Raw genomic sequence first — 27,519 nt, 5'->3', positions numbered from 1 at the left:
ACACTTGCTAGTTGGTCAGCGCATGCTCGCAGTACACGTCCTGGTAATCCATCTGGCCCTGCGGCCTTGTGAATGTTGACCTGTCTAAAGGTCTTACTCACATCGGCTGCGGAGAGCGTGATCACACATATGTCTTCCGGTACAGCTGGTGCTCTCATGCATGTTTCAGTGTTATTTGCCTCGAAGCGAGCATGGAAGTAGTTTAGCTCGTCCGGTAGGCTCGTATCACTGGGCAGCTCTCGGCTGTGCTTCCCTTTGTACTCTGTAATGGTTTGCAGGCCTTGCCACATTCAACAAGCATCAGAGCCGGTGTAATACGACTCGATCTTAGTCCTGTATTCATGCTTTGCCTGTTTGATGGTTCATCGAAGGGCATAGCGATATTTCTTATAAGCTTCCGGGTTAGAGTCCCGCTCCTTGAAAGCGGCAGCTCTAGCCTGTAGCTCAATGCGGATGCTTCCTGTAATCCATGGCTTCTGGTTGGGGTATGTACGTACGGTCACTGTGGGGACGACGTCATCGATGATGGGCTTATTGATGAAGCCAATGACAGATGTGGTGTATTCCTCAATGCCATTGCAGGAATCTCGGAACATATTCGAGTCTGTGCTAGCAAAACAGTCCTGTAGCTTAGCATCTGCTTCATCTGACCACTTTTTTATTGATCTAGTCACCGGTGCTTCCTGCTTTAGTTTTTGCTTGTAAGCAGGAATCAGGAGGATGGTATTATGGTCAGATTTGCCAAATGGAGGGGGAGCTTTGTATGCATCTCATTTAGCCACTTATATTTTAGACTTTAAACACATTTTGTATGTTTTACATGATTTAATTCGTGTTTTATGTCCAGAATATTTGCAAATTATTATTACTATTATGAATTGCATAATTGTTTACAAAGTTGATTACATCGATTTGTTCTACTGTCTCCAGATTCGGTACTCTGCTCGGTACTCTACTCCACAGCCTAAACTCATCGACACGTTTCTGAGATGTCCTGTGCTGTGCTAACGTTATCCAACTCCTTGTTTAGCAATTCCCTGTGTCTCCAAACTACATGCAATACTACGTTAGATAGCTAGCTATGTATACAACCTCTAAAGTTGTACTAGGCGTTTCTGAGACACTTACGCTGAGCACCGTTGCAGGAGTGCATCTCAAGCAAAACTGGGACCAAGAGGTAAAAAATTAGCTCGCCTGCGGACCAGCTCAATTACTGTATGCTTCAATTCCCAGACAACGTTAGCTATCTAGCCATGTATCTTAGCAGGGTACAGTGTTTCCCATGCAAAAGTCCGTTGCAACTTAGCTAGCTACATTGAGAACGTTGTCGGGAGAAACATTACCTTTTGCTTAGCTTACGTTAGCATCTGCATGCTTTTCTGCTAGCAGACAGCTAACGGTAGCTAGCTAGCAACAGCACATCTAGCCATCATTTTAGACAGAGTAGAGAGAATCTGCGAGTGCTCGAGCAACGAAGTCTGACCAAGGAGCTCAAGGCAGAGCGTGACAGGAGAGAATCAGGGCAGTAGGGCTCCGACCAACCACAGGCATAACAACAACTACTTTGACAACAGCCTTCACAATTGTTATGTAGCTATGGCTAATGTTCGTGTTAGAATATTGATAAAGCGATGTAGTACACCGTAGTTTTCTTTCAAACTGGGCTGTCTTTGTGCAAATGAGCACCCATGCCTTAGACATATTTGTAGACTCTGGCCAATGATTTATCAATTACAGGTTTGGAGTAAACTAGCTGACACTGCAGAAGCCATTGCCACCCTTCTGGATAGCTATTGATTGTCACTGGTTTTGAACATGTAGGCCGATGCGTAGCATGCAGTTAGTTCCCTAAAGGTAGGCTATACATAGTGTTTAGTTAGGTAGTAGGTAATGTTCTTACACAATTGTGACTTTTGACTCTGCACAGGATTAGACTGTCTGACTCCACCTGGTGATGATGGAAAGCGGTGGTGAGCAGAGGGGCCAAGTGGAAGATGAGGCCATGTGCACCTCTGCCTCGGAGGGGCTGGAGGAGGGTGAGGTGGAGGGTGAGACGCTGCTCATCGTGGAGTCGGAAGACCAAGCCTCGGTGGATCTCTCGCACGACCAGAGCGGTGACTCGCTCAACAGCGATCTGGGGGAGGACACCGAGGGTGGCCGGAACGAGGACATGGCCTTTTACTGCGACAAGTGCCACAAGTGGATCCCCATCGGTGAGAGGAAGGCAAGGCAGTCCCTGGGGGCGCACCGAAAGCAGGGAGGGAGAGCGACCTCTCCCTGTGACGGGGCGTAATTCTTTCTCAATATCACATGACAATTGCAAATCACAACGATTTGGACAGAGTATATTTTGCGCAGTTATTTCCTCAGTAATTTCAGTGGGGTTGGCCTTATCTGTCCATCCATAGATATTAAAATGGGCTGCTGCTTTTCTCTATAAATTCGCACAAGTCTTTATTTGGATGTCGTGTCCTGTTGCACCGTACATGCTTTTCAAATAAAGAATGAGAATGAAATGAACAGAATGCCTTGTCTCTTAGCGGTCTATTTATTCTCATCCCCACCATTCAGCACAGCTGCACGGAGAGCAACCCAGCTACCTGAAAGGAGACAACTTCTTCAAGTTCACCTGCTATGACTGTACGGAAGATGTCAAGGAGACCTTTGAGAGGATGAGACTCACCTGGCAACAGGTATATGTGCCACAATGTTTACAATAAAGAACTGATTTGTAGTGCAGCTTACATAAGATAATAACATGAACAGGGTCAAAAGAGGAACACCTTAATAAAAACATATGGGGCAAGATCCTTATCTACAGTATGAACAAGTATAAAATTGCAAAGTATGGTATATTGCTGTAGACTTTATTTCAGTGATTATATTTGTTCTGGGCAACAGCACTCTGAAATGAGTACTGGACGAATGTCATATTTTATTTTCCTGGTTTTCATTGCAGTTCGATTTGTTTTCTGTTTTATTTCAGGTGGTTATGTTGGCCATGTACAACCTTTCGTTGGAGGGCACGGGGCGTCAAGGCTACTTTAGATGGAAGGAGGACATCTGTGCCTTTATTGGGAGACACTGGACCTTCCTACTGGGCAGCAGGTTAGAAAGAGAACAACATTAATTTGGTTGTCAGTGGGTAAGGTTTTGATAAGTTTGCATACAACCTTAAAAGTGTAAACAAAACTTGATAATCGTTCAGTCAATTATCAGAATATCAAGAGCGGACAGATTTGGAACTTGACCCAACCTTTGTGGACAGAAGAGCTATGTTTGAATTATTCTTTTCCAGTCTAGTATTTTGTAAATGGTTAGTGTTTTTGACGCCTCACCTTCACCTGCAGAAAGAAGACTTCCACATGGTGGAGCACAGTGGCGGGCTGTTTGTCGGTGGGGAGCCCCACGTTCTTCCGCTCAGGGGCCCAGGAGTTTGGCGAGCCGGGCTGGTGGAAGCTGGTGCAGAATCGTCCACCCACCCTGCGCCCAGATGGAGACAAGTCCTCGGTGGCCTCCCTAAAGTCTAAAGGTGAACTGCAGAACACTCATAAATAACCTTAAGTTTTCACATTTTCAGACACAACCAAAATATTATTTGGTGATAAAAGAAATTATAATAACGTCAGTGTGTTAAATAGACTTATTTAGGAAAAGTCAAGGAGGGATATGACTTTAAAAATGACAGGGATAAATTCACACTTCTATTGTTAGAGGTAGTTAACCCTAAGCAGTTTGCAGAATTGTGCAAAGTCTGTTGTGTGAATCAATTATATGCTTTTGAGGGATAAGCAGCTACTGTTGTATAAAATAAATTCACCCCTCCAGGCGACTGTACATGCATGTGTTTTTGATTGAGCATTTAGAGCCCTTTTTGTTTAACAATTTGCTTAGCTGGCGTTTGTTACTTTCTCAGCCGCCTCCAAGCCAACCCTGGACCCCATCATCACGGTGGAAGGCTTACGGAAGCGCGTGGGCCGGAATCCGGTGGAAAGCGCCATGCAGCTGAAAGAAAAGCGCTCACGCACCCACGAGGCGAAGGACATCCGGCGGGCGCAGAAGGAGGCGGCAGGGTACATGGATCACAGCGCCTCCTCCACGCCTGTCAAGTTCAGCGGCCGTGGCGGCGGGCGGAGACCCGACTTGGTCCTGGAGAAAGGTGAGGTGGTGGACTTCTCCTCAATGAGCTCATCGGACCGAACGCCACTCACCAGCCCCTCGCCGTCGCCCTCTCCGGACTTCTCTGCACCCGGCACCCCCGCCTCCCACTCAGCCACGCCCAGCCTGCTGTCGGAGGCTGACCTCATCCCTGACGTCATGCCACCGATGGCGCTCTTTCACGGTAAGAAGTCGGGGTCCCCTTTGATCTTGGAGTTTTTAGTCTAGATAGAAAAGGCAAGATGAGAAATGGTGTCTGATAGCATTTAATGGCACAATGAACGTCAACAAAAAACGTCAACAATGAAGCAATATTCCAAGGTGCATTACAAGCCAAAATATCAATTGATTTCTATGATATACAGTATCTGTCTGTAGTGCTATAGGAATGAATACCACTCAAAAGTGGTATTTAATTAGTTGAAATTATCAGTGAATGGCTGGAAATCTCCCAGAATGTATCGTTAATATTTCCCCTTTCTGATTTGAAACTCCAGATGACGAGGAGCTGGACGGCGAAGGCGTCATCGATCCCGGCATCGAGTACATCCCCTCACCCAGTATGTCCCTGGGCACTGGCGCCCTTGTCATTCGCAAGAAGCTGCGGCCTGGGGTGGCAGGGGCGCACATCAAGCAGGAAGCAGAGAGTGACGACGAGGAGGGCCGCGGCCGGAATGATGAAGACGACGAGAGGCGGGGGCACGGCGATGGCCAATCCAATGTGGCCAGGGGGGCCCGGGGTGGCGGGGAGAGGAGGAGGGGGGCCTTAACAGAGAAGGGGAAGGGTTCCCCACCTTCAGAGCCCCGGTTTGCCCCCCTCAGCCTGTATGAGGAGCGTGTGCTGCTGCAGCGCCTGGAGGCTTGTCCACAAGCGCTGGCGGTGACTGCGCATGCCAAGCGGCTGCACAGGAAGCTACTGGTGAGGAAGGCCAAGCGCCAGAGAGGGCTCCCCCTGCTGGACATTGACCAGGCGGTCAGTGCCACCCTCAGTCTGGTGGGAGGGTTGTACGGGGCCCAGGAGGGGGGACAGGGCCGCTACGAGGGCTCCGGCGCGGGGAAGTACCGCACCACCAGCCAGGACCTCCGAATCCTCGACCGCTTCCAGGTACACCTTCACTACCACAAGCACAGATGTCAAATTTGTGCACAGATCACACACATACACAAATATATGCACTCTCTGTACTGTTGGTCACTTTGGATAAAAACTCTGCTACGTGGATTTATGATAAAATTCAGATTTGTTATGAGTGGTCACGAACGAGAGGAATGGTTTGAATATTTCCAAACACATTATATCACATGCGTGATACGTCTTTTGCTTCAATCACACGTCTATGGAATGCATTTGATCCCTTTAGACAACGGTGTCCAGCAGAAGAGGGTACCACCAGCCCACAGTGTCCTTCTGGCATCGCCTCATGGGCTCCGACGCCAGCATAGACCAAGGCATCAAGAGCCCGTACACCTCCCGCATCCTCAAACCCTTCATAAGGTATGCCACACGCCCTTACCTCCTTCATGAGGCACACCACATGCAGCCTTTATACCCCTAATATGGTAAGAGACATTTGTGACCAACTGACCTATGACATTAACCTGTAATTAAACCCTGATACTCAAGGTGAGGTATAACAATCACAGCATGGAAGGAATCAATATTATTGTGGCTCAATTCATGCCGTTTCTAATCTATTACGTGCAGTATGTAGCCCTCCTGAACGTGGCCAATATCTTTGTTACATTCAGATTGAAATACATTATGAAGAATAGTCATTCCTCTCTGACACATAAATTAAGAAATCATGTTGGCTCTATTCATGGCATTTATTTTCTATCCCATCTCCTTGGTTATATTCACTAGACACCAAATCGAGAGAAAAAAAATGGACTGAAACAGAGTGACTATTTGAACTTCTCCAATAAGAAACTCTCGTTTTGGTTGCGAAATGTTTCCCATTGCAAAACGTTTTGCTACGGTGTGCACTAATGAATCCATCACCAGGAGGGACTACGAGAACAAGCCTATGAAGCTGAAGCTGTTGGCGGAGATCCGTGCCTACCCCCACAGGAAGGACCCCTGCTGGGTCCCCAAGCCAGAGGCCCCCATCGACTACTGTTACGTCCGGCCCAACCACATCCCCTCCGTTAACTCCATGTGCCACGACATCTTCTGGCCAGGTAGGAGACTGAACAGGGCCATACTATCACATTTTGATTTTTGATTTTACTTGATCATTTTTACATGTCAGACTGGGAACTTAAAAGGGACATTTAATTTTAAAAAATTAAGTCTGTCAGATGTTCCAGACCTCAAAAGTATGCTTGTGTCGAGTTATATTCCAGGCCATCCGTTGTGTAGATCCAGCTATATGCCTCAATTCCAAATGAATGGAAAAGATGAGCATCATCTAATTTCCTGATTTTAGTCAGTTATTATCTTTTCCATTCATTTGGGGTTGAGGCATATTTCCCTCAGTTTTAGATTGATGGCTGATTTTCTCTCTGAATCTCCTATCAGGCGTGGATCTCTCTGAGTGTCTCCAGTACCCAGACTTCAGCGTAGTGGTCCTTTATAAGAAGGTGGTGATCGGCTTTGGGTTCATGGTGCCGGATGTGAAGTACAACGAGGCCTACATCTCCTTCCTGCTGGTGCATCCCGAGTGGAGGAGGGCTGGGATCGCTACATTCATGATCTACCATCTCATTCAGGTATGGTAACAAAATCATAATAATGATTATTAAAACAACTATACTACAGTTGCAAGCAGCAGTTAAAAGAGCACTATACTGGCGTCTACATAAAGTGGTGAAGTGCAGCTTTAATAGTCTCTAAACCACATTATATAGAGCCATATTGCCATCATATACACGTCATTGTAATAGACACTGAGTGTACAAAACATTAGGAACACCTGCACTTTCTATGACAGACTGACCAGTTGAAAGCTATGATCCCTTAAGGATGTCACCTGTTAAATCTACTTCAATCAGTGTAGATGAATTGGAGGAGACAGGTTAAGGAATAATGTTTAAGCCTTGAGACAATTACGACATTGATTGTGTATGTGTGCCATTCAGAGGGTGAATGGGCAAGGCAAAAAATGTAAGTGCCTTTGAATGGGGTATGGTAGTAGGTGCCAGGAGCCGATTTGAGTCTGTCAAGAACTGCAATGCTGCTGGGTTTTTCACACTCAACAGTTTCCCATGTGTGTCAAGGATGGTCCACCACCCGAAGGACATTCAGCCAACTTGACACAACATTGAAGCATTGAAGTCGACATGGGCCAGCATCCCTGTGGAACACTTTCAACACCTCGAAGAGTCCATGCCCTGACAAATTGAGGTTGTTCTGAGGGCAAAAGGGGGTGCAACTCAATATTAGGAAGGTGTTTTGTACACTGTGTAAAGTCACTGTACTGGTGGTTAGTGCTTTTTAGACCAGGGACTAACTTGACCCAACGGCTACATTAGAATTAGTCGAGTCAGCTCGAGACTGCTAGAAATAACTATAAATAAATAACCATGAAAGTCACTTAAATTGTTTGGATCGATCTACAACAGCACCGGTTAAGTGGTTGAAAAAAGGGAAGGTGTCTTTTCAAGCAAGGTTCTCTTTCCCCCACAGACCTGCATGGGAAAAGACGTCACTCTACACGTCTCGGCCAGTAACCCCGCCATGCTCCTATACCAGAAGTTTGGCTTCAAGACTGAGGAGTACATCTTGGACTTTTATGACAAATACTACCCGCTGGACAGCAAGGAGTGCCGACACGCCTTCTTCCTGCGGCTACGGCGGTGAGACAGGAAACGGGATAGGACAGTATTCAGGCCATAGAAATATAATTACTAGAATGGACATTCCCATGTAAGTTAACGTTCCATTAGTGAACTGGTAGCCATATTGAGTGTACTAGTCAAATTGTCGTTGTCTGTGGAGCTTTGTCTGTTGTAGAGTTTATATTTCTATACAGGCAACCAGTCAGAAGGAGGAAAAAATACATCTGGAAATGCCTGTGCTATTCAGTGTATCCATTTTATGTTACACCATTTCTTTGTGGTCATTATATTTGTGAGAACCTATGGTGAGGTGTATTTTTGTTGATCCACAGAAGAGACTGAAGGACGATATTTGATTGTAATTTTGTACACTTGCATTTCTGAAAAATTCTGCAGTCCAAGTGGCAATTATTTAAAGAAAAACTCACTCACAATGCAAATTCTGTCTTCATTTGCTTGCTGGAATATACTGTACAGTGAGATCCAAAAGTATTTGGACAGTGACAAATTCTTTGTTCTTTTGGTTCTGTACTCCAGCACTTTGGATTTGAAATTATACAATGACTGAGGTTAAAGTTTTAATTTGAGGGTATTGTCATCCATATTGGGTGAACCGTTTAGAAATTACAGTACTTTTACTCCATAATACTAACGCAATTGACAGTGAAAAGGATCCCTGTACAGAATAAAAAAGTATACTGCAAAAAATGTGTCAAAGCAATACATGTTTTGTCCTGAATACAAAGTATTATGTTTGGGGCAAATCCAATACAACACATGACTGAGTAGCACTCTCCATATTTTTAAGCATAGCGGTGGCTGCATCATGTCATGGGTATGCTTGTTATCATCACAGACTTGGGAGTTTCAAGAAGAAAAAAAATGGAATGAAGCTAAAGGTAAAATCCTAGAGGAAAAATTGGTTCAGTCTGCTTTCCACCAGACACTGGGAGATGAATTTACCTTTCAGGACAATAGGCTAAAACACAAGGTCAAATCTACACTGAAGTTGCTTACCAAGAAGAGAGTGAATGTTCCTGAATGGCAGAGTTACAGTTTTGACTTAGATATGCTTGAAGATCTATGGCAAGCCTTGAAAATGGTTGTCTTGCAATGACCAACAACCCATTTAACAGAACTTGAAGACTTGTATAAAGAATAATGGGAAAATATTGTACAATGCAGGTGTGCAAAGCTCTTAGAGACTTACCCAGAAAGATTCCAAGCAGTAATTGCTGCCAAAGGTGATTCTAACATGTATTGACTCAGGGGTGTGGATACTTATGTAAATGAGATACTTCTGATTCTAAAAACATGTTTTCACTTTGTCATTATGCGGTATTGTTTGTAGTTGGGTAAGAGAGAACAATTATGTAAATCCATTTTAAATTCAGGGTGTAAGACAACAAAATTTGGAATAAGTCAAGGGGTATGAATGCTTTCTGATTATGTGAATTTGTCCAAATACTCTTGGTTCCCTAAACTGGGGGGGACTATGTACAAAAAGTGCCGTAATTTCTATGGATGAGAATACCCTAAAATTAAAGCTGACCGTCTGTACTTTAACCTCATAGTTATTGTTTAATTTCAAAGTTCTGGAGTACAGAGCCAAAACTATGGAGGTACATTTGTCTAGAGCAAAACTTTTTTATTTTCAATCAAAAAGAATTGTTCTGAAAGAAAAAAAAGAGGCTTCAAAAGTAATAAAAAAAATGTTTTTTAAATGAATACAATTTGCAATAAAATATTTTGTAATAGAGCGCAAAACGTTATGCATTTTATTCCCCAAAAAAGATTTTGAGAACAAAAAATGTATTTGAAAACAAAACTCCAATTTCATTTCGCTATCAACCACCCTCAATTTTGGCTAGATTGCCCCTTTGCTTGCAGTGCATCTTTTTTAATTTTTTGCTTTTGAAACTTTTTGTTGATTGAAACTAGTTCCTCGTTTGCACTTTTGACCCCACCGCTGTGGGCGGGCTTTAGTGGGAGGTGTGGATGATGGTTCTCCATTGGTCAGCCATTTTTTTGAGTGTCAGTTTGGCTACAACCAATACTGCACTTAGAACAGGACACCATCTTGCCTTCTCCAGATGGAAGTGGCAGGGCACTCTGACTGCCCAAAACAACCTAGAGAGAAAAATGTAAAAAAAACCTAAGGTAGCACCTTGACTTCTCAAAAAATGTATTCTTACACGGAATCCAAACCGTGTGCGCCATCGTGCATACATTTATTTTGTCCCCCCACACCAAACGCGATCACTACACAAAGGTTAAAATATCAAAACAAACTCTGAACCAATTACATTAATTTGGGGACAGGTCGAAAAGCATTAAACATGTATGGCAATTTAGCTAGTTAGCTTGCACTTGCTAGCTAATTTTCCGATTTAGCTAGCTTGCTGTTGCTAGCTAATTTGTCCTGGGAAATAAATATTGAGTTGTTATTTTACCTGAAATGCACAAGGTTCTCTACTGCAACAATTAATCCACACATAAAACGGTCAACCAAATCTAGTCATCTCTCCTCCTTCTAGGCTTTTTCTTCTCTTGACTTTATATTGCGATTGGCAACTTTCATAAATTAGGTGCATTAACCGCCACCGACCTCGTTCGTCTTTCAGTCACCCACGTGGGTATAACCAATGAGGAGATGGCACGTGGGTACCTGCTTCTATAAACCAATGAGGAGATGGGAGAGGCAGGACTTGCAGCGCGATCTGCGTCAGAAATAGAACTGACTTCTATTTTAGCCCGTGGCAACGCAGACGCTCGTTGGCACACGCGCGAGCAGTGTGGGTGCAATAATTGAATAATATATATTTCTAAATGTATTTTGCAACGCAAGCGGTGTAGTCAGCCTGTAATGTGTACAATCACAACATGTAGGCCTACATCTGATAATGCACAAGACTCACTATGTCTATCACAGGGTGGGTGCTGGAGAGCTACTGGATGCGCAGGCTTTCATTTCGAGCCCCTCACTAACACCACTGATTCTAGTAGTCCAAACTGAAACCATGACTAGATAATTATTTGAAACAGGTGTGTTAGTGATGGGATGGAACAAAAGCCTGCAGACCCAGTGGCTATGTACTAGTAATAGTAGGAGCGGAATGGGAGAAACCTGGTTGTATAAACTCCGCATGGTAGTTCATGCTCTCAATATGTTGAGAGAGATACTTCTCAGAAGGTAAGTGTGATATTCAACTCTAAAATATTCGGAGTGTAGTTACATTAAGCTGGCTGTCTGTAGCATATTATACAATAACTAAAGTATACAGTATATGTACAGTATATATGTTTTAATATATGTTTTATTGTTACATACACCGGATAGGTGCAGTGAAATGTGTTGTTTTATAGGGTCAGCCATAGTACTACGGCGCCCCTGGAGCAAATTAGGGTTAAGTACCTTGCTCAAGGGCACATCGGCAGATTTTTCATCTTGTCGGCTCGGATATTCAAACCAGGCAGCAACCTTTTGGTTACTGGCCCAATGCTCTAACCGCTAGGCTATCATAAAAATCTTCTCTCGCAAACTAATGTGACTGAATTGAGAAGTGCGTTTACCTAATTCAACTTGGTTACATATAAACTCAGCAAAAAAATAAACGTCCTCTCACTGTCAACTGCGTTTATTTTCAGCAAACTTAACATGTTTGTATGAACATAACAAGATTCAACAACTGAGACAAACTGAACAAGTTCCACAAGTTCCATAGAAATTGAATAATGTGTCCCTGAACAAAGGGGGGGTCAAAATCAAAAGTAACAGTCAGTATCTGGTGTGGCCACCAGCTGCATTAAGTACTGCAGTGCATCTCCTCCTCATGGACTTAACCAGATTTGCCAGTTATTGCTGTGAGATGTTACCCCACTCTTCCACCAAGGCACCTGCAAGTTCCTGGACATTTCTGGGGGGAATGGCCCTAGCCCTCACCCTCCGATCCAACAGGTCCCAGACGTGCTCAATGGGGTTGAGATCCGGGCTCTTCGCTGGCCATGGCAGAACACTGACATTCCTATCTTGCAGGAAATCACGCAGGGGTCATGGAGGGTCATGTCAGGATGAGCCTGCAGGAAGGGTACCACATGAGGGAGGAGGATGTCTTCCCTGTAACGCACAGCGTTGAGATTGCCTGCAATGACAACAAGCTCAGTCCGATGATGCTGTGACACACCATCCCAGACCATGACGGACCCTCGACCTCCAAATCGATCCCGCTCCAGAGTACAGGCCTCGGTGTAACGCTCATTCCTTCGACGATAAACGTGAATCTGACCATCACCCATGGTGAGACAAAACCGCAACTCGTCAGTGAAGAGCACTTTTTGCCAGTCCTGTCTGGTCCAGCGACAGTGGGTTTGTGCTCATAGGCGACGTTGACAGTGATGTCCGGACAGTGATGTCCGGTGAGGACCTGCCTTACAACAAGCCTTACAAGCCCTCAGTCCAGCCTCTCTCAGCCTATTGTGGACAGTCTGTGCACTGATGGAGGGATTGTGCGTTCCTGGTGTAACTCAGGCAGTTGTTGTTGCCATCCTGTACCTGTCCCGCAGGTGTGATGTTCGGATGTACCGATACTGTGCAGGTGTTGTTACACGTGGTCTGCCACTGCGAGGACGATCAGCTGTCCGTCCTGTCTCCCTGTAGAGCTGTCTTAGGCGTCTCACAGTACGGACATTGCAATTTATTGCCTTTATTGCCACATTTGCAGTCCTCATTCTCCTTGCAGCATACCAAAGGCACGTTTACGCAGATGAGCAAGGACCCTGGGCATCTTTCTTTTGGTGTTTTTCAGAGTCAGTAGAAAGGCCTCTTTAGTGTCCTAAGTTTTCATAACTGTGACCTTAATTGCCTACCGTCTGTAAGCTGTTAGTGTTTTAACGACCATTCCACAGGTGCATGTTCATTCATTGTTTATGGTTCATTGAACAAGCATGGGAAACAGTGTTTAAACCCTTTACAATGAAGATCTGTGAAGTTATTTGGATTGTTACTAATTATCTTTGCTGAGTTTATTTGTAGTTTGCTTGTAAATAGGGTTAAACCAAGGCCTTATACCTTTTAAAGGGTTAATAAATTATGTTATGATGTGTGTTAACCTGTTTTGAGTGTTGTGACCTTCAGACACTATCAGAAGGTGTCTACATTCAGACTCCTCCTGTCTGGATCCCACCGTGGTTATCTGGTTTTCTGAGAACACAAGGCTGCCACAGACCTGATGAAACCATCCCCCTGTCAGAAGATGCTTACACTTGTTCACCTTGTGATGAAAGGCCAAGTTTCGGTCAAATCCACTTCTGAGTTTTTACTTGCTGATAAGATGGTTCTTGCTATCGGGGAGGCTAGATTTATTAAAATGTTGTTGCCAGGGAAAGTTACGTACCGGGGATTGGGGAGGCTATATGAGTTACAGGATGTCTTAGACATTTTGCAGAACTTGGGGAGAAACTATCATATACTGTTATACTGTACTCTGTACCAACTTCTGCCTTCAAATTGTATTACTAAAGGAGTATTTTTAATACTTAAACAAAGAGTCTGTGTTTCCTTTCCATTACTAATGTATGTTTGATAATTATATAGACCTGATCATTTGTTGAAGAAATTGACCATCACTTGCTTTCTGACTAATTACATACCACAACAAAAACCTAGGCATTTATACAAGTCTAAACTAAGCATAATAAGGATAATTAGGCTACTCTAATACAATCAGGTAAAAGGTAAATGTTAACACACCCCCAAATAAAGTAGTCTATATTTAAACGTGTAGATGTGCATAGTCACAAGATGCTTGAAAGCGGAGTGTTTGTGGCAGTAAACTTCATATTTACCTGGCCTGAGGCTGGAGCTGGAGGCCTCACATACCATACATGTGGGGGTGTTGACAGGCCATTGTTTACCATTGTTTTACAGTGGACACACAAGCCCATCTAAAGACAAAAGAGAAACCCAAACCTGGGCTGATGAACATTGAATTGAATTGAAATGCCAGAATGAACACACAGGCCAAATTGAACATTGAATTGAAAGGCCTGAAAGAATACACAGACCTGTTAGCCTTGGGTGACAAAGTGGAAAAACGACCTAAAACACTGCATAACACAAAACTGCATTTCCATTTTGCAGCTATATACTGCAATATGCAAAAGTATCTCCAAATACTTTTCGGGATTTTCCCTGAATTCCTATTATTTTGTGGTGGCATTTTTTTGCATCTTAATAGGGTAAAACAAACACAGTAAGATTGACCTAATGTTAAATGCCACACTGTAAAATGTGCATACAATCAAAGAGTAGGCCATCAACAAAATGTTAACAATAGTAGCAGTATTAATAGTAGAAGGTGGTTTTAGGACTGGGGTGATACCTGTCTGCCCTCTGTGGGTGGCAGCCTCTGGCCTGGCACAGGCGGCACAGCGATGCCACACTGCAGACAAAATCGGGCAAAGGGGTCTGAGGGGCGATGGCTCAAGCACTTAGCACACCTGGGAAAAGGTAGAAGTTGCGAGAGATCATTCGCTTCTCCATTAGAAACCATCTCTCTGCATCTTTGTCTCATGCTTTTTCTCTTTCTTTCTCTCTCGCTTTCTGTTCACTCACCTCAGACAGTCTGTCTCCCTTTGGATCCTTGACATTGAGTGCTGGTTAGGTTTTTGAAAGGACTGTCTTCCAAGCTTGCAGTCTGAAAGAGCATTCAACAGCAAATAATTCATGTTCTGTGGCGTTCTAAGTAAGGAGCTGTATTTGCTCATATGATTTGATCATCTTTGCATGGCAGCCTGTTTGTGATCTCATGTTGAATGTCCATGCAGAATTTTTTGTTTTTTTGTTGGTAGAATAGGCTAATAGGCTAACTTGGAACACCAGAGTTGTGGGATTGATTCCCACATGGGTCACATGAATGTATTTGTTAACTCTTAGCAGATTCTGATAATTGACCATATTACTACCAGTCACCATCATCACCGTAATAATGATATAATATAATTGATAATATAAATAGAATTATAAACCGGGCGTTGCGTTGTGCCTAGGAACAGCCCATAGCCGTAGTATATTGGCCATATACTACACCCCCTCGGGCCTTATTGCTTAAATAATATTCACAATATATTTTTGGTGAATGTACCAGTGTCTGAGAACGATGTGAAGACATGGGCTCCGGAGCAAGGGACATAAGCCCTAGACGGCTGCTGAGGAACCATGGACCTTAAGGGGGCCTGCAGGTCTTTGGGACTAAAGAAGACACACACAGCTATTACCAAAACGTACACGCTCTTACACTGCATAACATTCATAAACGATCAATAATCCCCTTCATATTATAAAGGGTATTATTGATAGCTTATGAATGTTATAAAGTTTATAAGTATTATATGAATCTCCATATTTATATATATATATATATATATATATATAGTAAATGTCAGTTTGACAGTGTTTGCACCAGAGATCCTATTCTAATTCTTAATTCAATGGTATGCACTGACACAGCAGCTTGCACTTATTGAGACAAGCATTTATAAATTATGATAGAGTTTATAACAGTGTTGTGCATTGCATATGAATATGATATTTAGTACTTACATTACAGCATGACCGCAGTATGGTCAAGTATACACAAATATTTTTGTGACTTTTACTTTTATAGGGCATTGGGAAATAGCTCAATACTAATTTCCCTAAAGGGCTATCTTTGTCATGTTGTTTAGGCAGTGTAAATTGCTCATTAGTAAAAGTTATTAAATTAGACATACCTTGAAGCTTCAGTGAGGCATCTCCAGAACCGTTCTCTGTCCCCATCTCCTGTGAGAAACAGAGCAATACAATAGATCCACAGTAACAGTATACTCAGCTTCACCTCAGCTTGTTCAGAACACATATTGATGCAGATGGTAACACATTTGTTTGAATGCTCCATCATTGTGATGTATACAGTTTTCAAGAGGATGCCTGGTGTAGCCTAACATGTAATAACTGTTGTGTCAGTTATGTCACGTCATTGCTAGGCTTCTGCAACAAATCTGTGAAGAAGCATGACATTTTAGTCAAGTTCTTTAGCTTCATAGCAACTGTAATGCAAACCGGCAATTTGACATATCTTATCATAAGTTGTCATTACATGTCAAACTTCAAACGACATTGACATGAAGTAGTTAGCATGCAAATATGCCTGACTATACCTGTCTAGGGAGGCCTCCTTCATACTCCTTCAGAAAGTTCTCTTCCTTGTCCTCAATGGAAGGTGGCTCGTCTGAGGGCACATACTCCACCAGAAATAGCTTGGTGACAAGGCTGATAAACATAAGGTCAGTTTCAGTCATCTATTATCCATAATAGCAATTATAATAATATAACAGCACCAGACATGGATCAAAAAAGTCAAGTATTTAGGGTATCCCTGCTTGGACTTTTATGTTAATTCCACGGTACAAGGGAAACAAAATCTTATTTAACCCAGGACTGAATGGCAATGAAACAATACATGTCTTTGTGTGATATATTTTTGTAGAATCCTTTCACAATTCAACCTGGTATTAGCCAGAGCTATGACTGACACTTTGTCCTCAGGTAAGCATATTGGTCCGCTATACTTCAAAGTGCTGTTCTCTCCAAACCCTGGTCTCTTCATCACCTCTGGTTTAGTACCATCCAGAGTGTAGTAGATAGTGACATCTGGGATATCTAGGCAGCAATATATGTTGTTTGTCAAAAACCTTTGAATCTAGGGTAGATGTAATCTATCAGTGCATTGTGGATATCACACACAAAAAACTATGAAACAATGTGAAAACAATATTCAAACATAAATGCGGTACATACAATATATTAATGCATCCTCCACACATTATGGATACACGCATGATTTGATCTCAAGAGGAGTTGTGGTGTCTATCTCATGCTTAGCTTTACCAGGAGGGGGGATTCGAATCGGTGTGATGAGGCACCACAATGCAACCGGCTGTCATGTTCGGTCCTATAATAAAAATGCCGCGATAAAAACATTTTCATCAGACCATTGCAAAAGTGACATGTGTTATTATAAAGTGTTTAAGACAGATAAAATATTTTTTTTAACCTGCTATAGCTGCTTTGAACAGTTTCCGCTGATGTTACAAAGCAGATGCGATGCAGCAACGGAGAAACATAACGTTACACCTTAGCAACCACCACAGCCAATGGCAGGATTCACGATGTTTTCATCGTTTATTCTCAACTTTTATTATATTAGCTATCATCTTGCTATTCCTGAAATACCTGGAAAACGTTGAATGGCCGCGCCATAGAAATGTAATCCACCGCGTTCTATGCATGTCTCGCACGCTCTTTCATTATAATAAACCATTATCAAAGAATGTGTTATTGTTACAAAATGCACCAAATCACTCACTAAATACTAAAATACTGATGACAATAGGCTTAGGAAAGAAATACATATATAAATTAATTGAACTACTACAGTGAAAGGTATTTTCTACGTTTTTAAAAGGCAATTTCCGGGCTTCTATATAGCCACCCAAATGCGACTTGGACTCAGAGTCACATGTTCAATTGTTGATGAATTGCATTGCTAGCTAGCTAGCGTTACCTATATAATATTGTACAACTTTCCACGATGGCGGATGTAAAGAAAGTAAAGAAAGAATCCTCAGATCCTGTAGACATTGAAAACAGGTTTGTCGCTGTCAAGAAGTCCCTAGCATAGGCTAGCACACAATCTAGTTAGCTAAATTACCTATCTATTTTCACTTGCTCAAATGGGATACATCTGGCCAACTAACGCTAGCTAGCAAGACATAGACCAAGGGACTTAGATACTTTTAAATCTGCCTTATAAAACTAAACAAATCTGCTAAAGAAGGCGTTTCAATTCTTTCAGCCAATGTTTTCAACCCTTGACTCCTAGTCCCACAAGTTTGACAATGACAGTTTGATGCATGTAGCTATAGTGAGCTAACTAACGTTACTGTACAGTCGTGGCCAAAAGTTTTGAGAATAACACAAATTTTAATTTTCACAAAGTCTGCTGCCTCCAGTGTCTTTAGATATTTTTGTCAGATGTTACAGAATACTGAAGTATAATTACAAGCATTTCATAAGTGTTAAAGGCTTTTATTGACAATTACATGAAGTTGATGCAAAGAGTCAATATTTGCAGTGTTGACCCTTCTTTTTCAAGACCTCTGCAATCCGCCCTGGCATGCTGTCAATTAACTTCTGGGCCACATCCTGACTGATGGCAGCCCATTCTTGCATAATCAATGCTTGGAGTTTGTCAGAATTTTTGGGTTTTTGTTTGTCCACCCGCCTCTTGAGGATTGACCACAAGTTTTCAATGGGATTAAGGTCTGAGGAGTTTCCTGGCCATGGAGCAAAAATATCGATGTTTTGTTCCCCGAGCCACTTAGTTATCACTTTTGCCTTATGGCAAGGTGCTCTATCATGCTGGAAAAGGCATTGTTCGTTACCAAAATCTTCCTGGATGGTTGGGAGAAGTTGCTCTCGGAGGATGTGTTGGTACCATTCTTTATTCATGGCTGTGTTCTTAGGCAAAATTGTGAGTGAGCCCACTCCCTTGGCTGAGAAGCAACCTCACACATGAATGGTCTCAGGATGCTTTACTGTTGGCATGACACAGGACTGATGGTAGAGCTCACCTTGTCTTCTCCGGACAAGCTTTTTTCCGGATGCCCCAAACAATCGGAAAGGGGATCAGATAAAATGACTTTTCCCCAGTCCTCAGCAGTACAATCCATGTACCTTTTGCAGAATATCAGTCTGTCCCGGATGTTTTTCCTGGAGAGAAGTGGCTTCTTTGCTGCCCTTCTTTACACCAGGCCATCCTCCAAAGTCTTCGCCTCACTGTGCGTGCAGATGCACTCACACCTGCCTGCTGCCATTCCTGAGCAAGCTCTGTACTGGTGGTGCCCCGATCCCGCAGCTGAATCAACTTTAGGAGACGGTTCTGGCGCTTGCTGGACTTTCTTGGGCGCCCTGAAGCCTTCTTCACAACAATTGAACCGCTCTCCTTGGAGTTCTTGATGATCCAATAAATGGTTGATTTAGGTGCAATCTTACTGGCAGCAATATCCTTGCCTGTGAAGCCCTTTTTGTGCAAAGCAATGATGACGGCACGTGTTTCCTTGCAGGTAACCATGGTTGACCGAAGAAGAACAATGATTCCAAACACCACCCTCCTTTTGAAGCTTCCAGTCTGTTATTCGAACTCAATCAGCATGACAGAGTGATCTCCAGCCTTGTCCTCGTCAACACTCACACCTGTGTTAACGAGAGAATCACTGACATGTCAGCTGGTCCTTTTGTGGCAGGGCTGAAATGCAGTGGAAATGTTTTTGGGGGATTCAGTTCATTTGCATGGCAAAGAGGGACTTTGCAATTAATTGCAATTCATCTGATCACTCTTCATAATATTCTGGAGTATATGCAAATTGCCATCATACAAACTGAGGCAGCAGACTTTTTGAAAATGTATATTTGTGTCATTCTCAAAACCTTTGGCCATGACTGTGTAATACATGAACTAGCTACTGTAATGATCTTCATCTACTAGTTAGACTAGCTATCTAGCTACATCAATCATAATTTAAGTAAGCAGTAAGATATTTATAGTTGAGTTTATAGTAAATCTGATGCCCTGACTAGCTAGGTTGCTAACTAACGTTAATGTAACGTTATAGTATACTCTGATATTATAAAGGATAAAGGCGCTCTGTCAACAGTTCCCTCGTGGAATAACAGACCAGGTGATCCAGAATGACATGCCTAATTTGGAGGCTCAACAGAGAGCCATGGCCATCAACAGACTACTGTCATTGGTAAGTGGCACAGGTGTAGCCTGGGTGCCCGTCCGTTTCTGCTCTCTTAACGACTCCTTATGTAATTGTCATGCCAAACATGTTTGGCTTGACAATGAGAATGGTGTTGACAAGATCACAAACAGAGGAGTTTGTGATCTCACTGTCATGGGTACGTTGAGTGGATTTGTACATTAGGGTTGGGCGATATCAGCCTTTGTTCCATCGTGATTATGTACTTAGAACATGCCTACGACTTAAATTTGTGTATTTTTGAAAGTGGCAACTTTTTAGGACAATTTCTTAGGCTATACACTGTTTAAAACTAACTTGTCTTAAAGCTTTTGTGATTGGCCTGGTAGGAGGACTGTTGGGCCAATTCGCATGGAGCGATTAAGCTGGCCTGGCATGGATAACTTATTTCTTAGTAAGCGTTGCTCAACTGTAGGCCTATGGATTTTTTTTAACAGTTTTTCTATAAACCACTATTGTTTGTCTTTCAAACTATGAATCCCCTACATTATGTTTTGAAGCAATTCAAACAACTTTCTGAAAGGGAACTCCGTTAGATTAATTCACTGTTCCATTGCATGAAAGCCAGAATGCATAAAACTGAAAGTGTATGTACGCCTATAGCCTAAAGTTGTATTCCTATTGAAGGGAAAAATTCGTTTTTTAAAAACGGGTAGACACAGGTTAGTTAAGGAGTGTGCATTAGCAAATAGGAATATAGGCAGTTTACTCAGAATGTCCACCAATGCGCTTTCCTGCTGAGGGCTGCCTGACTCTGCGCTTTACTGCCAGTCAAGTTGAAATAGATTAGGCTATCGTCTGTCACATCACAATGTTGTCACCAACGACGATAACTGTCAATTCTCCTCAATAAATGATACTACCGTAATATGCGTTGGACGATAATGTTGTCATGACCTCGTGTTCATGTTGGTCAGTAACAAAAACATGAGGGTAAAGAACATGATGCACGATAGATCCATGTGTTCATCAATGATCAGATTTTCCAAACATTGGCTCAATAGTTCTGGTTGACAGCGCAATGCTGAGGATGGGAATGTTGTAACCGAGTTTAATCTTGTGCACACAGGGTCAGTTGGACCTTCTACGAAACAGCTCAGGTCTTCTATACCGCATGAAGGATGCCCAGGCAGCAAGGTAAATGTCAGCATCGTCATTCAACATTTAACAATGTTTTTTTTTTTTTTTTTTTTTTGAAGGAAGCCTTCAGGAAGGACTTTTATTTCTGGATGATTCAGAACTTCAGCTGTGTTTGTTATGTCCCAAAGCAAAATGAAAGGCTCCGACAATCAAGAGAAGCTGGTCTATCAGGTCATTGAGGATGCAGGAAACAAAGGTAGGGATTTTCAGAGGCGTCCTGTCCAGACAACCCCTAGCCCCTACACCCTTAGGTAGCCTACTTGGGTGGATCAGACAGGTATAAGCAAATGCTTCACCTTTCCCTCTGATAGGCTAGGTGACATTTTCCGCATATTGTTTACATCTATCCGATCCTCTCCAATCTACTCAAGTGCTATGGGGGTAAGAGATGGGTGTTGTCTTTGGATGGGGCCATCAAGTCCATTCAAACCTGGCCAACTCGCACAGTTCACACTTGACACTTCACAGTATCCACCACAACATTATTTTCCGTTGTTGTATTTCTTTGAAATGTTCTTTCCATTTTGTATATTCATGAACTGTCCCCTTGCCTTCACACAGGGATCTGGAGTAGGGACATTAGATATAAGAGCAACCTTCCTCTGACAGAGATCAACAAGATCCTCAAGAACCTAGAGAGCAAGAAGCTGATCAAGGCTGTGAAATCAGTGGCTGTGAGTCGAGCTCCAAACACTAAGATATTCTAAAATACATGTTTTAAAAACCAGAGATATGGTTGAATCAAAAAAAGTACCACTTAATAATTTAATAATAATTTAATAATATGAATGCATCAGCAGTCATGCTATACAAACTCTGTAAGTGTTTAGTCTCACCTATAATGAGTTGTTGTTGTTTGTCCAGGCGTCAAAGAAGAAGGTTTACATGCTGTACAACCTGCAGCCAGACCGCTCGGTGACTGGGGGAGCCTGGTACAGTGACCAGGACTTTGAGTCTGAGTTTGTGGAGGTTCTCAATCAGCAGTGTTTCAAATTCCTTCAGAGTAAGGTGAAGGGTCCACCGAATGGGAGTGGGACAAATGTCTTACAATGGACAAGTCACAGAAATGAAATGGGTGTGTTCTGTCGTGTAAATGTTTGGAAATAAGGTTACTAATTAACTGATATGAGCACATCAGTGTTGGGAACAGTGTGAAGCATGCTTCAATCTAATAGATTATGCCATAAAGACAATCTATACGGCTTCTGGGGCACTAGCATTTGTTTTGGAATGCACCCTAAAATTCTTCTAATTCTAAATGCAGGGCTGGTTGACATAGCCAGAAACAACTCTGGCTCCTAGTTATAGGCTATCTGGTAACCAAGAGTTTATTAGGACATAACTTCTACGGTCATGTTGGTTTATTTGTCACCCTCTAGGCCGAGGTGGCGAGGGACAGCAAGCAGAACCCCATGGTCCAAAGAAACAGCTCCTTTGCCACCTCTCACGAAGTGTGGAAGTATATTTGTGAACTCGGCATCAGCAAGGTGAGACTGCTGCTGGTGACATTCTGTTCGGTTTTGACCGCAATTTTGTCACGTTTTTGCCAATAACGGCCAAAGTTGTCAAGACCAGGGTGGAATCCTCCACTGGTTGGTGAGGACCGGGGGATAATTGTCCACATGACTATTTTCACACTATTGACCAAACAGAGCTGTACTGTCTGCGCTGGCCTGGTTATGAGTCTGCAATAGTTGCAGGTAATGGGCTGGAAAGGTCCATGCGAAAATAAAATATCCAAGCCAACAAAGTATTGTAACGACCCTGGGTTTATAAGCGTGGATATCGACTCTGCCGCTCGAGCATGCTTTTGCGGCACAGTCGATAGCGCGGTGGACTTCGGACTAGAAGGTTGAGGGTTCGAGACCTGCTCCCTGTGGTTTCATTACAGTATGGTTGGTACTCTGTACAAATACGGTGAAAAGGGTACAATGTGAGGGGGTCAAATGTAACAACTGTAACAGTCTCACCTTTCAGAATACAGTTGCTGTGTACAGTTGAAGTCGTTTACATACACCTTAGCAAAATACATTTAAACTCAATTCACAATTCGTGACATTTAATTCTAGTAAACATTTCCTGTCTTAGGTCAGTTAGGATTACCACTTCATTTTAAGAATGTGAAATATCAGAATAATAGTAGAGTGATTTATTTCAGCTTTTATTTCTTTCATCACAATCCCAGTGGGTCAGAAGTTTACATACACTCAATTAGTATTTGCTAGCATTGCCTTTAAATTGTTTAACTTGGGTCAACCATTTCGGGTAGCCTTCCACAAGCTTCCCAAAATAAGTTGGGTGAATTTTGTCCCATTCCCCTTGACAGAGCTGGTGTAACTAAGTCAGGTTTGTAGGCCTCATTGCTCGCACAAGCTTTTTCAGTTCTGCCCACAAATTTTCTATGGGATTGAGGTCAGGGCTTTGATGGTCACTCCAATACCTTGACATTGTTGTCCTTAAGCCATTTTGCCACAACTTCGGAAGTATGCTTGGGGTCATTGTCCATTTGGAAGACCCATTTGCGACCAAGCTTTAACTTCCTGACTGATGTCTTGAGATGTTGCTCCAATATATCCACATAATTTTTCTTTCTCATGAAGCCATCTATTTTGTGAAATGCACCAGTCCCTCCTGCAGCAAAGCACCCCCACAACATGATGCTACCAATCCGTGCTTCACGGTCGGGATGGTGTTCTTCGGCTTGCAAGCCTCCCCCGTTTTCTTCCAAACATAACGATGGTCATTATGGCTAAATAGTTCCATTTTGGTTTCATCAGAACAGAGGACATTTCTCCAAAAAGTATGATCTTTGTCCCCATGTGCAGTTGCAAACCGTAGTCCGGCTTTTTTATGGCGGTTTTGGAGCAGTGGCTTCTTCCTTGCTGAGCGGCCTTTCAGGTTATGTCGATATAGGACTTGTTTTACTGTGGATATAGATACTTTTATACCTGTTTCCTCCAGCATCTTCACAAGGCCCTTTGCTGTTGTTCTGGGATTGATTTGCACGTTTCGCACCAAAGTACGTTCATCTCTAGGAGACAGAACACGTCTCCTTCTTGAGCGGTATGACGGCTGCGTGGTCCCATGGTGTTTATACTTGCATACTATTGTTTGTACAGATGAATGTGGTACCTTCAAGCATTTGGAAATTGCTCCCAATGATGAACCAGACTTGTTGAGGTCGACAGTTTTTTTTCCTAAGGTCTTGGCTGATTTATTTTTATTTTCCCATGATGTCAAGCAAAGAGGCACTGAGTTTGAAGGTAGGCCTTGAAATACATCCACAGGTACACCTCCAATTGACTCAAATTATGTCAATTAGCCTATCAGAAGCTTCTAAAGCCATGACATCATTTTCTGGAATTTTCCAAGCTGTTTAAAGGCACAGTCAACTTAGTGTATGTAAACATCTGACCCACTGGAATCGTGATACAGTGAAATAATCTGTCTGTAAACAATTGCTGGAAAAATTACTTGTGTCATGCAAAGTAGGTGTTCTAAACGACTTGCCAAAACTATAGTTTGTTAACAAGAAATTTGTGGTAGTTGAAAAACGAGTTTTAATAACTCCAACCTAAGTGTATGTAAACTTCCGACTTCAACTGTATTTCCTATGGAGGTTGAAAGTCTGAATATTGCACTTTGTGCAGGTGGACCTGTCTATGGAGGACATTGAGACTATTCTGAACACGCTCATCTACGACGGCAAGGTGGAGATGACCATCATCGCGGCCAAGGAGGGCACTGTGGGCAGTGTGGACGGCCAGATGAAGCTGTACAGAGGGGTCAACCCTATCATCCAGCCCACAGGCCTGGTCAAGGCGCCCTGTGGCCTCTGTCCGGTGAGCCCTCCTTCACAGGCAACAGCAGCCAAGTGGCTCCGTTTCAATATCCATACCAGCATATCACTTGGTATTAAACATTGCAATTGGGATATACACTGAGTGTACAAATCATTAGGAACACCGTTATCCATGACCGACTGACCAGGTAAAAGCTATGATCCCTTATTGATATGACTTGTTAAATTCACTTCAATCAGTGTCAGTGAAGGGAAGGAGACAGGTTAAAGAAGGATTTCCAAGCCTTGAGACAATTGAGACATGGATTGTGTATGTGTGCCATTCAGAGAGTAAATGGGCAAGACAAAATATTGAAGAGCCTTTGAACGGGTTATGGTAGTAAGTGCCAGGCGCGCTGGTTTGTGTCAAGAACTGCAACACTGCTAGGTTTTTCACGCTCAACAGTTTCCCGTGTGTATCAAGAATGGTCCACCACCCAAAGGACATCTCGACAACCGTGGGAAAGCATTGGAATCAACATGGCTCTCTGTGGAACGCTTTTGACACCTTGTGGAGTCCATGACCAGATTAATTGAGGCTGTTCTGAGGGCAAAAGGGGGTTGCAACAGTATTAGGAAGGTGTTCCTAATATTTTGTACACTGTTTCTAACACCCAAACTACATCACTAGTGTTGTGGTTTCCTTCATTAGCGTTGTTTATAGTTTGCTGCACCAAAAACAGCAAACAGAGGCACAAATTAAAACGCCAGCCACTTTATCAGTTGAGAACGCTTCAGAGACGCATGTAGAAAACACGTAAACACACATGCCCTGTATAGTTTGGCCGTAAGTGGTATGCTAGTGTGGACATTGGAGAGCCCAGTCACTCGTCAAATACTAGAACGGCATGTTTTGACCTAGGGCTGGGCAGAAAGAAGGAAAGGAAGGAGACCTGCATATTTCTGATCCTAAGTGTTTTACCAATTCTATTAAAAGGTACTTCACCTGTAGCCAGATAGCCAGCAGGAAGTGTTAGAAAAAGGGAAATTAAGTATTATGTAGGTTTGATGATGCAGGATTCTTCCAGGAGTGTACATTTATTTACGTCTCTTTTCTTAGGTGTTTGATGACTGTCACGAAGGAGGCGAGATATCCCCCTCCAACTGTGTGTATATGGCAGAGTGGCTGGACTTTTGACCAGTGACTTAGCTTGTTTAGTTTCTCTGTGGAGAAAGTTTCATGTGTATTTTTTTTCTAGCAACCTTTGATGCATCTGAATATATTTTTTATTTATACAGGGCTTAATAAATATTTTAAGACCTGATTGAGAATGTCTACTCTCCTTGGGAAATGTAACAAGCTCAATTGTATCCTGCCGCTACATTTTCATCTAGCACTTATGAAAGTGTTGAAGATGGACACTGTAACGTCCTGACCAGAGTTCTTATGTGTTTTGCTTGTTTAGTGTTGGTCAGGACGTGAGCTGGGTGGGAATTCTATGTTGTGTGTCTAGTTCGTCTGTTTCTGTGCCTAATATGGTTCTCAATCAGAGGCAGCTGTCAATCGTTGTCCCTGATTGAGAATCATATATAGGAGGCTTGTTTTGTGTTGGGATTTTGTGGGTGATTGTTTCCTGTCTCTGTGTTTTGTCTGCACCAGATAGGGCTGTCTCGGTTTTCACATTTGTTATTTTGTTATTTGTATTAGTGTTACCGTTTATTCGTCTAATTAAACATGTTGAACACTAGCCGCGCTGCATTTTGGTCCTCTCCTTCATCCCAGGAAGAAAACCTGGGACAGAATCACCCACCAAACTCGGACCAAGCAGCGTGGAAACAGGCAGCAGCGACAGCAGCAGCGGTACCAGGAGGAATGGACATGGGAGGAAATTCTGGACGGAAAAGGACCCTGGGCAGAGCCAGAGGAGTGTCGCCGCCCCAAAGCGGAGCTGGAGGCAGCAAAAGCGGAGAGGCGGCATTATGAGGCGCTAGCAAGGCAGAGCGGCTGGAAGCCCGAGAGGCTCACCAAAAAATTTCATGAGGGGAGGCTAAAGGGGAGTGTGGCGAAGTCAGGTAGGAGACCTGTGCCAACTTCCCGGGCTTACCGTGGAGAGCGAGAGTACGGGCAGACACCGTGTTGTGCGGAAGAGCGCACGGAGTCTCCTGTACGTGTGCTTAGCCCGGTGCGGGTTATTCCACCTCCCCGCACTAGCCGGGCTAGAGTGAGCATTGAGCCAAGTGCCATGAAGCCGGCTCAACATATCTGGCCTCCAGTACGTCTCCTCGGGCCGGTGTACATGGCACCAGCCTTACAAATGGTGTCCCCGGTTCGCCAGCATAGCCCAGTGCGGGCTATTCCACCTCGCCGCACTGGCAGGGCTACGGGGACCATTCAACCAGGTAAGGTTGGGCAGGCTCGGTGCTCACGAGCTCGTGTACTCCTTCACGGTCCGGTATATCCGGCGCCACCTTCCCGCCCCAGCCCAGTACCACCAGTGCCTACACCACGCACCAGGCTTCCTGTGCGTCTCCAGAACTCTGTTCCTCCTCCACGCACTCTCCCTATGGTGCGTGTCTCTAACCCAGTACCTCCAGTTCCGGTACCACGCACCAGGCCTACTGTGCGCCTCAGCAGGTCAGAGTCGGCCGTCTGCCCAACGCCCCCTGCACTGCTCGTCTGCTCAACGCCGCCTGCACTGCTCGTCTGCCCAGCGCCGTCTGAACTGCCTGCCTGCCCAGCGCCGTCTGAGCTATCCGTCTGCCCAGTGCCGTCTGAGCCATCCGTCTGCCCAGCGCCA

The 27,519-nt window shown here is 43.5% G+C and overlaps 3 protein-coding genes across 6 annotated transcripts; 2 read left to right on the top strand and 1 right to left on the bottom strand.

Annotated features, from left to right (window-relative positions):
• Positions 1-932: 932 nt before the first annotated feature.
• On the top strand, positions 933-9,660 carry LOC129839028 (cysteine-rich protein 2-binding protein-like). Its single transcript, XM_055906286.1, has 11 exons — positions 933-1,177; positions 1,928-2,213; positions 2,572-2,693; positions 2,987-3,108; positions 3,351-3,532; positions 3,917-4,342; positions 4,656-5,263; positions 5,520-5,653; positions 6,164-6,339; positions 6,680-6,870; positions 7,787-9,660. The coding sequence occupies exons 2-11, from the start codon at positions 1,955-1,957 to the stop codon at positions 7,958-7,960; spliced, it is 2,394 nt and encodes a 797-aa protein (XP_055762261.1). The 5' UTR covers positions 933-1,177; positions 1,928-1,954; the 3' UTR covers positions 7,961-9,660.
• Positions 2,851-17,473, bottom strand: LOC129839030 (double zinc ribbon and ankyrin repeat-containing protein 1-like). Of its 3 annotated transcripts, XM_055906291.1 has the most exons (9): positions 17,031-17,291; positions 16,865-16,928; positions 16,135-16,246; positions 15,709-15,757; positions 14,552-14,633; positions 14,319-14,436; positions 13,783-13,881; positions 3,339-4,382; positions 2,851-3,097 (listed from the first exon to the last, which is right to left on the bottom strand). In XM_055906291.1, exons 2-8 carry the CDS (start codon positions 16,918-16,920, stop codon positions 4,338-4,340), a joined length of 561 nt encoding a protein of 186 aa, XP_055762266.1. In that variant the 5' UTR covers positions 16,921-16,928; positions 17,031-17,291; the 3' UTR covers positions 2,851-3,097; positions 3,339-4,337. The 3 variants fall into 3 exon arrangements, with proteins under 3 accessions (XP_055762266.1, XP_055762264.1, XP_055762265.1); XM_055906289.1 differs by lacking the exon at positions 16,865-16,928 and having other exon boundaries at positions 17,210-17,473; XM_055906290.1 differs by lacking the exon at positions 16,865-16,928 and having other exon boundaries at positions 2,851-3,094; positions 17,210-17,473.
• Positions 17,473-26,046, top strand: LOC129839029 (DNA-directed RNA polymerase III subunit RPC6). 2 transcript variants are annotated; one of them, XM_055906287.1, is made up of 9 exons: positions 17,473-17,626; positions 19,671-19,788; positions 20,870-20,937; positions 21,069-21,136; positions 21,502-21,614; positions 21,805-21,948; positions 22,320-22,427; positions 24,591-24,782; positions 25,842-26,046. In XM_055906287.1, exons 1-9 carry the CDS (start codon positions 17,568-17,570, stop codon positions 25,917-25,919), a joined length of 948 nt encoding a protein of 315 aa, XP_055762262.1. In that variant the 5' UTR covers positions 17,473-17,567; the 3' UTR covers positions 25,920-26,046. The 2 variants fall into 2 exon arrangements, with proteins under 2 accessions (XP_055762262.1, XP_055762263.1); XM_055906288.1 differs by having other exon boundaries at positions 17,536-17,626; positions 19,693-19,788.
• Positions 26,047-27,519: the final 1,473 nt, after the last annotated feature.

This window comes from Salvelinus fontinalis, chromosome 40 (genome assembly GCF_029448725.1).
Source record: "Salvelinus fontinalis isolate EN_2023a chromosome 40, ASM2944872v1, whole genome shotgun sequence".
NCBI classification, from domain to species: Eukaryota; Metazoa; Chordata; class Actinopteri; order Salmoniformes; family Salmonidae; genus Salvelinus; species Salvelinus fontinalis.
This window is presented reverse-complemented; position numbering and strand designations above follow the sequence as displayed.